General features: G+C 38.1%; 1 protein-coding gene across 2 annotated transcripts in view; it reads left to right on the forward strand.

Annotated features, from left to right (window-relative positions):
• Positions 1-12,875, forward strand: part of SNTG1 (syntrophin gamma 1) — a 188,126-nt gene that overhangs the window by 25,329 nt on the left and 149,922 nt on the right. For both annotated transcript variants that reach the window (XM_024742651.1, XM_024742652.1), the window contains exon 3: positions 2,960-3,016. In XM_024742651.1, coding sequence (XP_024598419.1) covers positions 2,960-3,016 — 57 coding nt within the window. The remainder of the gene's footprint in view (positions 1-2,959; positions 3,017-12,875) is intronic.

Genomic DNA, 12,875 nt, shown 5'->3' on the forward strand with positions numbered 1-12,875 from the left:
AAGCTACCGTTTTATTCTTAGTCCTTTCTGAGGTTTAGTTGCTCTTCCTGAATTGTCGAGAGAGCTCGTGACTTTTCCTCTCTCTTTCCTGTGCATCTTCTTTGTTCCCAGCACACAGTCAGTACGGTTCTTCATCGCGATCTCTCTAGTTTCTGCCTTATTCTCACCACTCCCTCCCCTTTTTCACTGTGTGTCTCAAAAACGTCCATTCCTGGGATATATAAGAGCAACGTGTTCTGTTTGGTAACATGTGTATATTGGTTCCCATGTAGTTCAGACAGTAAACACAGAGAGTATGTCAAATATAATACTCCAGAGGGCAGGGGTGATAATAATTATGTTTTTATATAACGCAAGTTAAGCACTTCAACGTGTTGTCCATAACATGAATGAATTTAGGTGTGTGGCACAACTTCATACAGGCTGATACCACTCTTGGGCTCCATCCTTTCATTTCGTAAGGAATAGGAAGAATAAATGAAGGCTTGTCGTATATATGAGTGTGTGGGAGCACGTCTCAATTGTGTTTTAAGAAATAAAATAGGGCTTCCCTGGTGGCGCAGTGGTTGGGAGTCCGCCTGCCGATGCAGGGGACACGGGTTCGTGCCCCGGTTTGGGAAGATCCCCCATGCCGCGGAGCGGCTGGGCCCGTGAGCCATGGCCGCTGAGCCTGCGCGTCCGGAGCCTGTGCTCCGCAGCGGGAGAGACCACGGCAGTGAGAGGCCCGCGTACCGCAAATAAAAAAAAGAAAGAAAGAAAGAAAGAAAACAACCAATTATACTTGGTTTCCCAAAGGATGGGCCCTTGTTGCTAGGCAACGTCTTTATGAAACTCACACTGTGTTAACTAAATACAGCTCCCGAGCAGCTCCCAGATACCCTCTGATTTATGAGGTGAGCAGCTGAAACAATTCATTAACATCCCTTTCTTTCCTCTGATTTTTGGGGCAGGTGGGGAGGGGCTGGAGGGCACAGCTGACACGACATACAGATGAGCAGGAGGGAGTCAGCAGGTACCGTCTGAACAGGGGTGTGCCTTTCCATGCCTCCTGCTACCTGCAGGCACCAATTTAAAATTTTGGCTTTAAAACGCGAAGTAATTCGTCCTGCCCGTGTCTCCCCACTTCCTTACGAGTCAGCTAATGAAGCAGTAGCGTCTAGAGGTGCTGTCTGCGTTTGCAAGAGTGTGCGTTTGCGAGAGCATGCGTGTGTACCCGTGTGTTTAAGAAACATTAAAATAAGTGCTGCTTCTGAGCTTTTCCACAGGTTCTGCTGACTCTTTAGTCAAACTCTTCTCTGCATCAGCAATTTTGCATCCAATTTGGAACATGTGCTAAATATTCTCCACCAAAGATGGAAGGCAGTCTTGTACAGAATGAATAAAGGCACTGCATACACCTTTAATAACCTGCATGCTTGCCGTTCCTTCAGAAAAAAGCAGGGCTTCAGCACGCACTCTGCTGCTCAGGAGAGTTTACTCACCAAATTGCCCTTGCGGCTAATGATTGCTATGGAAGATGTTCTAGAAACTTGAGGTGATACCATTTGCTATCAAAAATGCATTTGCTTTGACAGATTGAAATCTTTATTTTGAGACGGTTGATGTGGGTTTTCTGAGCTAACTGTACCCTTGGTTTTGATACTATTTTAAGGAATCAAGTATTTATTCCTTACAGAAAAGAATTAAGAAAATAGCTGTGCCGTCTAAGAGCTTTAGTTTAGTTTGATAGGCAGTGGGAAAGCAGCTCGCCTGTCTGTTTGGTAAGACTGAAGACGACCATGTGATCAACTTATCCCTCTGAGTCTCCCAGTATTTGAGCTCCTCTGTGATATAGCTGTTGGAATATGATGTGGATAAATATTAATTAGTTATCTAAATGTGCGGAGTAACTTTTCTTTCTTCAGAAAGAATTCTATATAAAGATATATAAGAAATAATTTTATTAAATGTATTTTTCCATTGTACTTAAAATTTGTTTAGAATGTAGTTTTTAAGCTACCACAGATGGAATACCTCAGGTGATTATTAAGTAGGGGAGTAGATAATGTAGCCAGATAAACTGAGCCTTTATGGAGACACAAGGACCAGAAAACAAATATCTGTTCCAGGTACCAGGGAAGAAGGGTGGAGTCTAAACCTTTCTAAGTAGGGGAAGGTTCAAGAAGATGAGAAGGTCATAAATAAATGGAGAAGGTTCTAAATAAAAGCTCTCAGCCCTTCAGCATGCCACGAGATATGCATTATGTAGAGATGATCACCATAAAAAAGTAATATTGATTTTTTTTATTGGAAACTAAAGGATTTGTCCAAATGTGGCTCTTTGCGATTTTTAAATTTCATATGCCAGTGGTTGAATGATTGGTTCCATTGTGGAAGGCAAAAGAGAACTGCTTTTGGAAACTGATAATTTTATTATAATTATCAGTTAACTGTAAAATGCATTCTTCTTTCAAACAAGCAATCATTGTGAACCTGGTATATTTAGAGTTCCAACCACAGACATACACATGGACCATTTATGTGCTGAAACATGGCAGTCTTCCAGCCCAGCACTCAAGTCTCCACAAACCACATGACCGGTAGTAATGGAGATATGACCTTGGTTGGCAAAGATAATATTTACCATGTGATGCTGAATTATTTTTCAACAACAAGAATACATAATGTGAGGATGAGAAGAGGTTTTAAAGTTCAGATTCCAAACTATGTCCAAAAAATCATTGAAAGAAGTTAACTTGAGAATTTAGCAGTTTAATAAACTGCAGTCCCTTTTATCTTGACAAATAGTTAGCCTTCGATTTAAAAATTCCAAAATACTCCATTTATTGCAAAGTTTGGGGCCTTTATGCTGTCACAAAATGTCCTTTTTTTGAAGAGCAAGCACAAAACCGAGAGGAGGAAAATGGTGTGTAGGTACAGTAGCAGGCAACACTAACCACTTTTAAAATCTGTCTTTCAGGAAAGAACGGTGACCATTAGAAGACAAACTGTAGGAGGATTTGGATTAAGCATAAAGGTAGCCCGTCTCTCCTGTCTATCCTTACAAAGTCTGTGCCGTAACGCCCGCGTTTCTGTGAACTTTAACTTTCTGCAGATTGATAAGTAGACGAGAATGGCTATAGCAAACTCCTCAATATTTGGACTGAGAGGAAATTAAGCAGGCTGTCAAAATCTTGGCCACCTTTTGATTAAGAGATTTTAGAAAAGTATTTGGGAAATTTACCTTACCTGGAATTGAATATAACCCATTACTTTTCTTTATCTTGTTTCATCTAAAATATCAAATATGGCCTTGCGGTGTGCATATCTTTTAACCAGCCAGAGCGGGAAATACTGGTCTGTCAGTGAAAGGAGCCGAACACGTTTTAGGTTCATATAAGGTCTGATAGTAAGTTAAGTATTAGCTCTGCTCTAGTCATCTTTTTCTTTTGTGCAGTTTTCTTTTTTTATTTAAGAAATCAGTAAAATCTCATGTTCCAATGCCAAGTATATAGGATAGATTTAAAGTTTCAGCACCTCAATTCTTCTAAAAACAGACCATATCTGTTCTTTTCTAGTTATTATTACATTTCAAAGGGCTTTTCTTTCTGTATATCACTGACTATTAAAGATGTACCACACCTGCAATGTATCATCAATGAAACAAAATATAAATTTTAAAAAAGGACAGAAAGTTATATAAATATTGAGAAAATTAACTCAATGATTTTAAATGCCCTTTAGAAACCTGTATCTCTGCAGAGATCAATGAAATTTAACTTTATCTTGGTTGTCGGGTTAGGCATTTTGCCTGTGTAGGGTGAAAATCATACATCTCAGGGGTACATTTCATGAAATTTTAACACAGCTTGAGGTACATACACTTGGAAAGTGGAACTCTAAATTTGGTGACTGTCATCTCTAGTTGACATTACGAAAATGATTCAGAAAACTGACCAGTGTTGACTGGCATGGTCTTCGTCAAGTGATGAGAGTATTTACTATATAAAATGTTAGTTTTAAGGTTTATTTTTTCTTTCACTCTGTCTGTCATCAGCTAAGGCCAAGGAGATATGTAGGACAAATTACAGGATGTGGAAATGATGTTGTGGTTTTCTTGTTTTTGTTTTTTTCCATATTTATTGAGATTGCCACGAAGGATTTAAAGGTACCCCTGAAGATAGTAAATGTCCATGAAGAGAGAACAGGAGCTGAGTGTGAATAAAATCCATTCACGAGAGCTGCTTTCATTTGACATAAGCACTGACTCTCTTTCTGGGAGTGGAGCCGTATGAATTTCGTGCAGGATGGAAATGTTCTTTTCTTTCTGTTCTATTTCCATTTAGAGTGAAACTCAATAATACGATATTACTTATTTTTACTGAAATGCCACATTTTAACCTAGACAGTTTTTAAACATTAAGAATTTTGCTAAATAAATCATTTTTGTTTAATATTTACATTATTTCAACCCAAACAAAACTCATATACATGTAATAAATAGAGTTATTTTTTAAATCAAATAAGTATATATTTTCCATTCAAAATACTGGCCACAGAAGTAATATTTGAATTGTGATGGGGGCCATATATTAAGAGATTTGACAAAAAAAGAAATTATTTTATAATTCTTATGACACACAAACCAACCAGAAATAAAAACATCAATATTTTTATTTAGAATATTATCCATTCAGCCTGAAGACTTTCCTTTTAGGGTTTTCCATTTTAGGTTTCTCACTACTTACCTCTGACCTTTGCTTTTCTATTTTTAAACTATCTTTCATTCCGTTAACATATTTCAACATGTGATTATTTGTTTATCATTCATTTATTTATTTTAAATAGCAATATTTTATACCAATCCTTTTTCCCTTTACCCTGTCATATGTAAATTGGAAGAACTGTGTTTATCCATTTGCACTATTTTCTTTAGATCTGAGAATTAAAATACACATAAGCAACAGTTTAAGAAAGTATTCTAGCCTAAATGCAAAATTCATGTTTTTATGCTGACCATTTATTTATCTATCGATTTAGCAAATCTAGTGACTGGCCCTGGGGTGCAATGAGGTGGGATCTAGAGGCATGGCATGCACACATGTCCACCTGGTCCCGCCTGTGTCTCTGAGTCACAGTGCATCCCCAGCCCCGTCCATGACCAGCCCTGTCCAGGACCCAGCCCCATCCATGACCTCAGAAAAGAGCAGAGAGGAACTCCGGCCCTGCCTGCTGACCTGACACTTGGCCATGAGTGGCTTCTGGGGTTTATGCAGCGTGCTCACTTCTTTCTCAGTCTTCCAGGAATCCTTCCCTTTTACACCATTTTTAGTCTCGTGCTGCTTTTTAGAGCCATTCCCGTATCTGCTGTAACTTTGGATCTTTTCTGACAATTGTTTGGGATGCTTTGTGGCTGTTACCATTACTCAGTCTTCCTTGATTCAAACATCCCTCAGAAATCACAAACTTGGGTGTTTTCCCCCTTGTATTAGTTTTTGTTTTTGTTTGCATCTCATTAAAACGCCAAGCTCTTCTAATTACATTTTTAGATTTCAAAAAAAAACATTCTCCAAAAGCTGGACAAAAGAATCACTAAACTTTCCACTTATGATCAACTATTTTTCTGTGTCCTCAGACTGAAGCTGCTCCTAGAAGCGCTCAGGCTCCTGCATCCACCTGGTTTATATCCTCCTGCATCCACCTGCAGGAGTGCCCTCTTCACCTTGACCTGCACGTGGCCTCTGGCTCTGCTCTACGTGAATCAGTATTCCTGTTGCATTTTCTGGTCCGCTTGTCTGAGCCATCCAGATACTTACCATTTCTAAATATAAATTAATGGTCTCCACACTACACCCCCAGTAATCACCGAAGTTTCTCATCAAGGGATCTAATAGTCTTGCATTTTTGCCCCATTCTTCTTGTAAGAATTACCATGTAATCACCTTAAAGTAAGCTGCCATCTTGACTCCGTGAGACTTTCATTTTTCTTCTGTGTCTCTTAAAACGCGATACCATCCATTCGCATATTATTAAATCATACCTCCAGTCATTGTCATTAAAAGAATTACCTTTTAGAGAAAGAGTGTTTTGAATATTATTACTAGAAAAATGTTTTGTGGAGTATTTTTCGAAAGACTCAGCTTTTCTTCCCTAAACAATAAGTTATCCACATCCATCAGGGAAATGTTTGTGATCAAAGGTGATTTCCATCTGGAATCTTTAACTTCGCAGCAATCAAAGTGAAATTATAAGTATTATTACCATTAAAATCTTATCATTTATAAACAATAATTGCTAATATTTATTAACTGCTCTTGAAGTGCCAGATTCTGAGCTAAATACTTTTTGTTGTTTCCTTTGGTCTTTAGTATCCAGAAAGTGGATAACTGTTGCTAGACCTCTACAGACAATGATTAAGCATTAAGAGGTTAAGTAATTTACCTGTTTGTTGTAACCGGCAGAGCTGGGCCGCAACCCCCATCAAAGCTGATGACGTAGTCCTTATTCCCAATAAATATGCCCTATAGCTGTAAAACCTGCACTAAATTATCTCTACACTCTCTATTTGGAAACACAAATAATGTTTCCTCTCTAAGTTATTCACATTCTGGTTTATTTAAAACTGAAATAAATGGATTGAAATGTCCAGCGTCAAGCAAACAATTTCTTAATATCAAGGGTTGGGTATTAATTATATCATATTTACCAAACAAACATATACATCTTCATAGCAGTTGTCATAAATGTCTGTATTTTCATTTATTAGTGATTTCAGGGCAAAAGTCTTTAAATATCAAGTGTTGCTACAAGCACAGGCACATTTGCATTCATTTCCTCATTCTGCCCTCTTCTCATTATCTGAGTCTGATTCTTCTGTTTCCCCCAAAGGTATGTACAGGGTACATACCTTTGCACCACAGAAATAGGAGGGTAATAAGCAGGTAATAAAGCATAGCTAGAAGAGTGTGCATTAGTTCCAAGAATCAGGTAAAACCACTGATGAATTATCATTTGAAGGATGATTTTTTAACTTAAATAGCTTATTGAGATGTAATTCACATACCATACAATCTACCCACTTAGAGTGTACAATTCAATGATTTTTATTATATTCACAGATGTGTGCACCCATCACTACAGTCAGTTTTAGAACATTTTCATCCACTGAGGAGAAAACCCATACCGTCAGCATCCGCCTTCTATACCCCATCCCCGGCTCAGGTCTGAGCAACCAGCAGTCTACTTTCCGCCTCTATAGAATTCCCTACTTTGGATTTCCATTTGAAGGCAATCATAACTTACGTGGGAAAGCCAGTAATTTTGCCAGAGCTAGACTAAGTGATTTTGGCAGATAAGCATGGCATTCAAATGTATAAGGGTATTTGTCCATGTTCTTTCAAATGATATTCCTCTCCCACACCTGTTGACTGGGCTCTAAACCTTAATTACTGTCTGTTATTATCTGTTTGTAAGTATTTTCCATTCTCTAAATGATTATGTAATGTTGGGGTCTGTGTATCCTTTTCTTTCCAAAGCCCAGAATATGATTGATTGATTGTAATGAAAATATTGAATTGAAAGGATTTATTTGGCAAGGTTCCCAGCATTATAAAAACATTCTGGGTTTGATTTAGTGGAATTTCAGAGTTGTACTGGCAAAATCATTGGATAGAGTCATGCACAAAATGCTTTAGATGGGACTTTATATCCTTGTTCCTATCTAGCTATAAAATTAATTATGCTTTGTAGAAAGACTATCTCAAAACTGAATGGTGTGTCTTTTAATATATTCTGGGATGCACTCTAGAATGTCACCTCACTTTTTCTAATCTCATTTTACCCTGGATCAACAGAGCTCAAGTACTTCATTTATTCTCTAAACCGTGGCCTCAAGCCATACACCCTGGCGGGCCTCAGGATAGGTCAAGGAGAAGATGGTAAAGGAAACCTGCCCTGACGTCAGGCCCTTCACATTCTAGAGGGAAAGCAGACATTGACCAGAGTGTCATGTAGAGAAACGTAAACCCCAGCCATGATCCAGTGCTATAGAAGTAATCACTGCAGGTAAGGAGAAACTGAGGAAGGAGCCCTTTGGCTGAACTCCTGGATGTGGCTAGAGTGTATACGAGGTTAAAAGTAAAGGTAAACAGCTCTTCAGGCAGAGGGGACCGTATATGTAGATGTTCTTGTCAGAATGAAAGGGTCCAGGATAAAGCTTCAGGGGATGCTGAGGGCACATAACAGGGGATGCTAAGGACCTTGGCTTTTATTCTGCGTGTAACATGAAGCCTATCACCTATCTTGAACAGGGTGAGTCACATTATTTGATTTCTGTCTGGAAAACTTGGAATATCCCCAATTAGGTTCAGAGCTAAATCTAATTTACTTTAATAGAGCTGGACTGCTCTCACATTTTATTCAATAAATGAAGGCACTGTGGTTTTATGTTCCAATTTTATCCCCTGAGTTTTGTCTTAAAATTAGCTCTCTTAATCAATTAATGAAGTGATCTCCTTAAACTAGCTTAAAAATTCTCTCAGAGCTCCAAATGTCTGATTGAAGAAATAAAGTTAAAAAAAAAAACCTTTGGACTCAAACCATTCAAATTTCAGGAGAAATTTTACATATAAAAGGAAAATGTTGATAAAATAGGGGCTAGTTGTATCTTATTATTAAAAAATATTTATAAGTCTCAGTTGCTGAGGGAAGAATGGGATCGCTGAGTTAACTCTCAGAAAATCGATATCTCTAGACCAACCCTGAGGAGAGGTTTCCCACCGTCCCACCATGGTAACCTGCATTAAAAATCTGAGCACTGAGAAAATCTTTAAATTCAGTAGTGCAAGGACAGAAAACTGTGAGAAGCAAAATCAGTTAAAGGAAAATACTCTTGTAACAGCCACCAACCTGGAGTGACATAAACAGCGTTCTTCTCTGCCCCCAAATATCTGAACCATAATATCAGGATGAGTTTGTTTTCTCTTTCTATCACGTAAAACTTCATCAGTGCTTGATTTATATTAGCTAACCAGCATCTTATTCTAAGAAATGGAGATGTATTCTTAACTTTTTTCCCAGTTTCCAAGGATCTCTAGAAACTATCTGCAACCGTGCACGTTTGATTTCATTGTTCACCGTCTTAGTTTCTCCTTAAGATCATGAGCCTTTTAATGTGCTGTTGGATTCTGTGTGCTAGTATTTTGTTGAGGATTTTTGCATCTATGTTCCTCAGTGATATTGGCCTGTAGTTTTCTTTCTTTGTGGCATCTTTGTCTGGTTTTGGTATCAGGGTGTTGGTGGCCTCATAGAATGAGTTTAGGAGTGTTCCTCCCTCTGCTATTTTTTGGAAGAGTTTGAGAAGGATAGGTGTTGGCTCTTCTCTAAATGTTTGATAGAATTTGCCTGTGAAGCCATCTGGTCCTGGGCTTTTGTTTGTTGGAAGATTTTTAATCATAGTCTCAATTTCAGTGCTTGTGATTGGTCAGTTTAAATTTTCTATTTCTTCCTGGTTCAGTCTTGGAAGGTTGTGCTTTTCTAAGAATTTTTCCATTTCTTCCAGGTTGTCCATTTTATTGGCATATAGTTGCTTGTAGTGAGTCTGGCTAATAGTTTATCAATTTTGTTTATCTTCTCAAAGAACCAGCTTTTAGTTTTATTGATCTTTGCTATTGTTTCCTTCATTTCTTTCTCATTTATTTCTGATCTGATCTTTATGATTCCTTTCCTTCTCCTAACTTTGGGGGTTTTTTTGTTATTCTTTCTCTAATTGCTTTAGGTGTAAGGTTAGGTTGTTTATCTGAGGTGTTTCTTGTTTCTTGAGGTAGGATTGTGTTGCTATAAACTTCCCTCTTAGAACTGCTTTTGCTGCATCCCATAGGTTTTGGGTCATCGTGTCTTCATTGTCATTTGTTTCTAGGTATTTTTTTGATTTCCTCTTCGATTTCATCAGTGATCTCTTGGTTATTTAGTAGTGTATTGTTTAGCCTCCATGTGTTGTTTGTATTTTTTACTGTAATTGATATCTGGTCTCATAGTGTTGTGGTCTGAAAATATACTTGATATGATTTCAGTTGTCTTAAATTTACCAAGGCTTGATTTGTGACCTGAGATATGATCTGTCCTGGAGAATGTTCCAGGAGCACTTGAGAAGAAAGTGTATTCTGTTGTTTTTGGATAGGATGTCCTATAAATATCAATTAAGTCCATCTTGTTTAATGTATCATTTAAATCTTGTGTTTCCTTATTAATTTTCATTATGGATGATCTGTCCATTGGTGAAAGTGGGGTGTTAAAGTCCCCTACTATGATTGTGTTACTGTCGATTTCCCCTTTTATGGCTGTTAGTATTTGCCTTATGTATTGAGGTGTTCCTATGTTGGTGCATAAATATTTACAATTGTTATATCTTCTTCTTGAATTGATCCCTTGATCATTATGTAGTGTCTTTCTTTGTCTCTTGTAATAGTGTTTAAAGTCTATTTTGTCTGATATGAGAATTCCTACTCCAGCTTTCTTTTGATTTCCATTTGCATGGAATATCTTTTTCCATCCCCTCACTTTCACTCTGTATGTGTCCCTAGGTCTGAAGTTGGTCTCTTGTAGACAGCATATATATGGTTCTTGTTTTTGTATCCATTCAGCCAATCTATGTCTTTTGATGGGAGCATTTAATCAATTTACATTTAAGGTAACTATCGATATGTATGTTCCTATTACCATCTTCTTCATTGTTATGGGTTTGTTATTGTAGGTCTTTTCTTTCTCTTGTGTTTCCTGCTAGAGAAGTTCCTATAGCATTTGTTGTAAAGCTGGTTTGGTGATGCTGAATTCTCTTAGCTTTTGCTTGTCTGTAAAGGTTTTAATTTCTCCATCTAATCTGAATGAGATCCTTGCTGGGTAGAGTAATCTTGGTTGTAGGTATTTTCCCTTTCATCACTTTTAAATATGTCTTGCCACTCCCTTCTGGCTTGCAGAGTTTCTGCTGAAAGATCAGCTGTTAACCTTATGTGGATTCCCTTGTATGTTATTTGTTGTTTTTCCCTTGCTGCTTTTAATATTTTTTGTTTGTATTTAATTTTTGATAGTTTGATTAATATGTGTCTTGGTGTGTTTCTCCTGGGCTTGATCCTGGATGGGATTCTCTGTGCTTCCTGGACTTGACTATTTCCTTTCCCATATTAGGGAAGTTTTCAACTATAATCTCTTCAAATATTTTCTCAGTCCCTTTCTTTTTCTCTTCTTCTTCTGGGAACGCTATAATTCGAATGTTGGTGGATTTAATGTTGTCCCAGGGGTCTCTAAGACTGTCCTCAATTCTTTTCATTCTTTTTTCTTTATTCTTCTCTATGGTAGTTATTCCCACTATTTTATCTTCCAGGTCACTTATCTGTTTTTCTGCCTCAGTTATTCTGCTATTGATTCCTTCTAGAGAATTTTTAATTTCACTTATTGTGTTGTTCATCATTGTTTGTTTGCTTTTTTGTTCTTCTAGGTCCTTGTTAAATGTTTTTTGTATTTTCTCCATTCTGTTTCCAAGGTTTTGGATTATCTTCACTATCATTACTCTGAATTCTTTTTCAGGTAGACTGCCTATTCCTCTTCATTTGTTTGGTCTGGTGGGTGTTTACCTTGCTCTTTCATCTGCTGTGTGTTTCTCTGTCTTTTTATTTTGCTGAATTTACTGAGTTTGGGGTTTCCTTTTCACAGGCTGCAGGTCCGTAGTTCCCTTTGTTTTTGGTGTCTGCCTCCAGTGGCTAAGATTGGTTCAGTGGGTTGTGTAGGCTCCTGGTGGAGGGGATTCATGCCTATGTTCTGGTGGATGAGGCTGGATCTTGTCTTTCTGGTGGGCAGGACCACATCTGGTGGTGTGTTTTGGGATGTCTGTGACCTTATTATGATTTTAAGCAGCCTCTCTGCTAATGAGACGGGTTGTGTTCCTGTCTTGTCAGTTGTTTGGCACAGGGTGTCCAGCACTGTAGCTTGCTGGTTGTTGAATGGAACTGGGTCTTAGCATGGGGATGGAGATCTCTAGGAGAGCTTTCGCCATTTGATATTTTGTGGAGCTGGGAGGTCTCTGGTGGACCAATGTCCTGAACTCGACTCTCCCATCTCAGAGGCACAGGCCTGAGACCTGGCCGTAGCACCAAGACCCTGTCAGTCACGTGGCTCAGAAGAAAAGGGAGAAAAAAAAGAAAGAAAGAAAGAGAGAAAGAGAGAGAGAGAGAGAGAGAGAGAGAGAGAGAAAGAGAGAGCAAGAGAGGGAGGAAGAGAGAGAGAAAGGAAAAAATAAAATAAAAAGAAATAAAGTTATTAAACTAATTTTTTTAATTATTAAAAATTAAAAAGTAATAAAAGAAAGAAAGAAAGAAGAGAGCAACCAAACCAAAAAACAAATCCACCAATGATAACAAGCACTAAAAACTATATTTAAAAAAATCAAACAGAACCCTAGGACAAAGGTAAAAGCAAAGCTATACAGACAAAATCACAGAAAGAAGCATACACACAGACACACTCACAAAAAGTGAAAACTGAAAAAAAAAAAAATATATAAAAGGAAGAGAGCAGCCAAATCAATAAAGAAATCTACCAATGATAAGAAGCTCTAAATACTAAACTAAGATAAACATAAACCCGGAAACAAATTAGATGCAAAAAGAAAACCCCAAGTCTACAGCTGCTCCCACAGTCCACCTCCTCAATTTGGGACGATTCGCTGTCTATTCAGGTATTCCACAGATGCTGGTACAACAGGTTGACTGTCGAGATTTAATCTGCTGCTCCTGAGGCTGCTGGGAGAGATTTCCCTTTCTCTTCTTTGTTCGCACAGCTCCTGGGGTTCAGCTTTGGATTTGGACCCGCCTCTGCGTGTAGGTCCCCGGAGGGCGTCTGTTCTT

This window comes from Neophocaena asiaeorientalis, unplaced genomic scaffold (assembly GCF_003031525.2).
Source record: "Neophocaena asiaeorientalis asiaeorientalis breed wild unplaced genomic scaffold, Neophocaena_asiaeorientalis_V1.1 scaffold226, whole genome shotgun sequence".
Taxonomy (NCBI): Eukaryota; Metazoa; Chordata; class Mammalia; order Artiodactyla; family Phocoenidae; genus Neophocaena; species Neophocaena asiaeorientalis.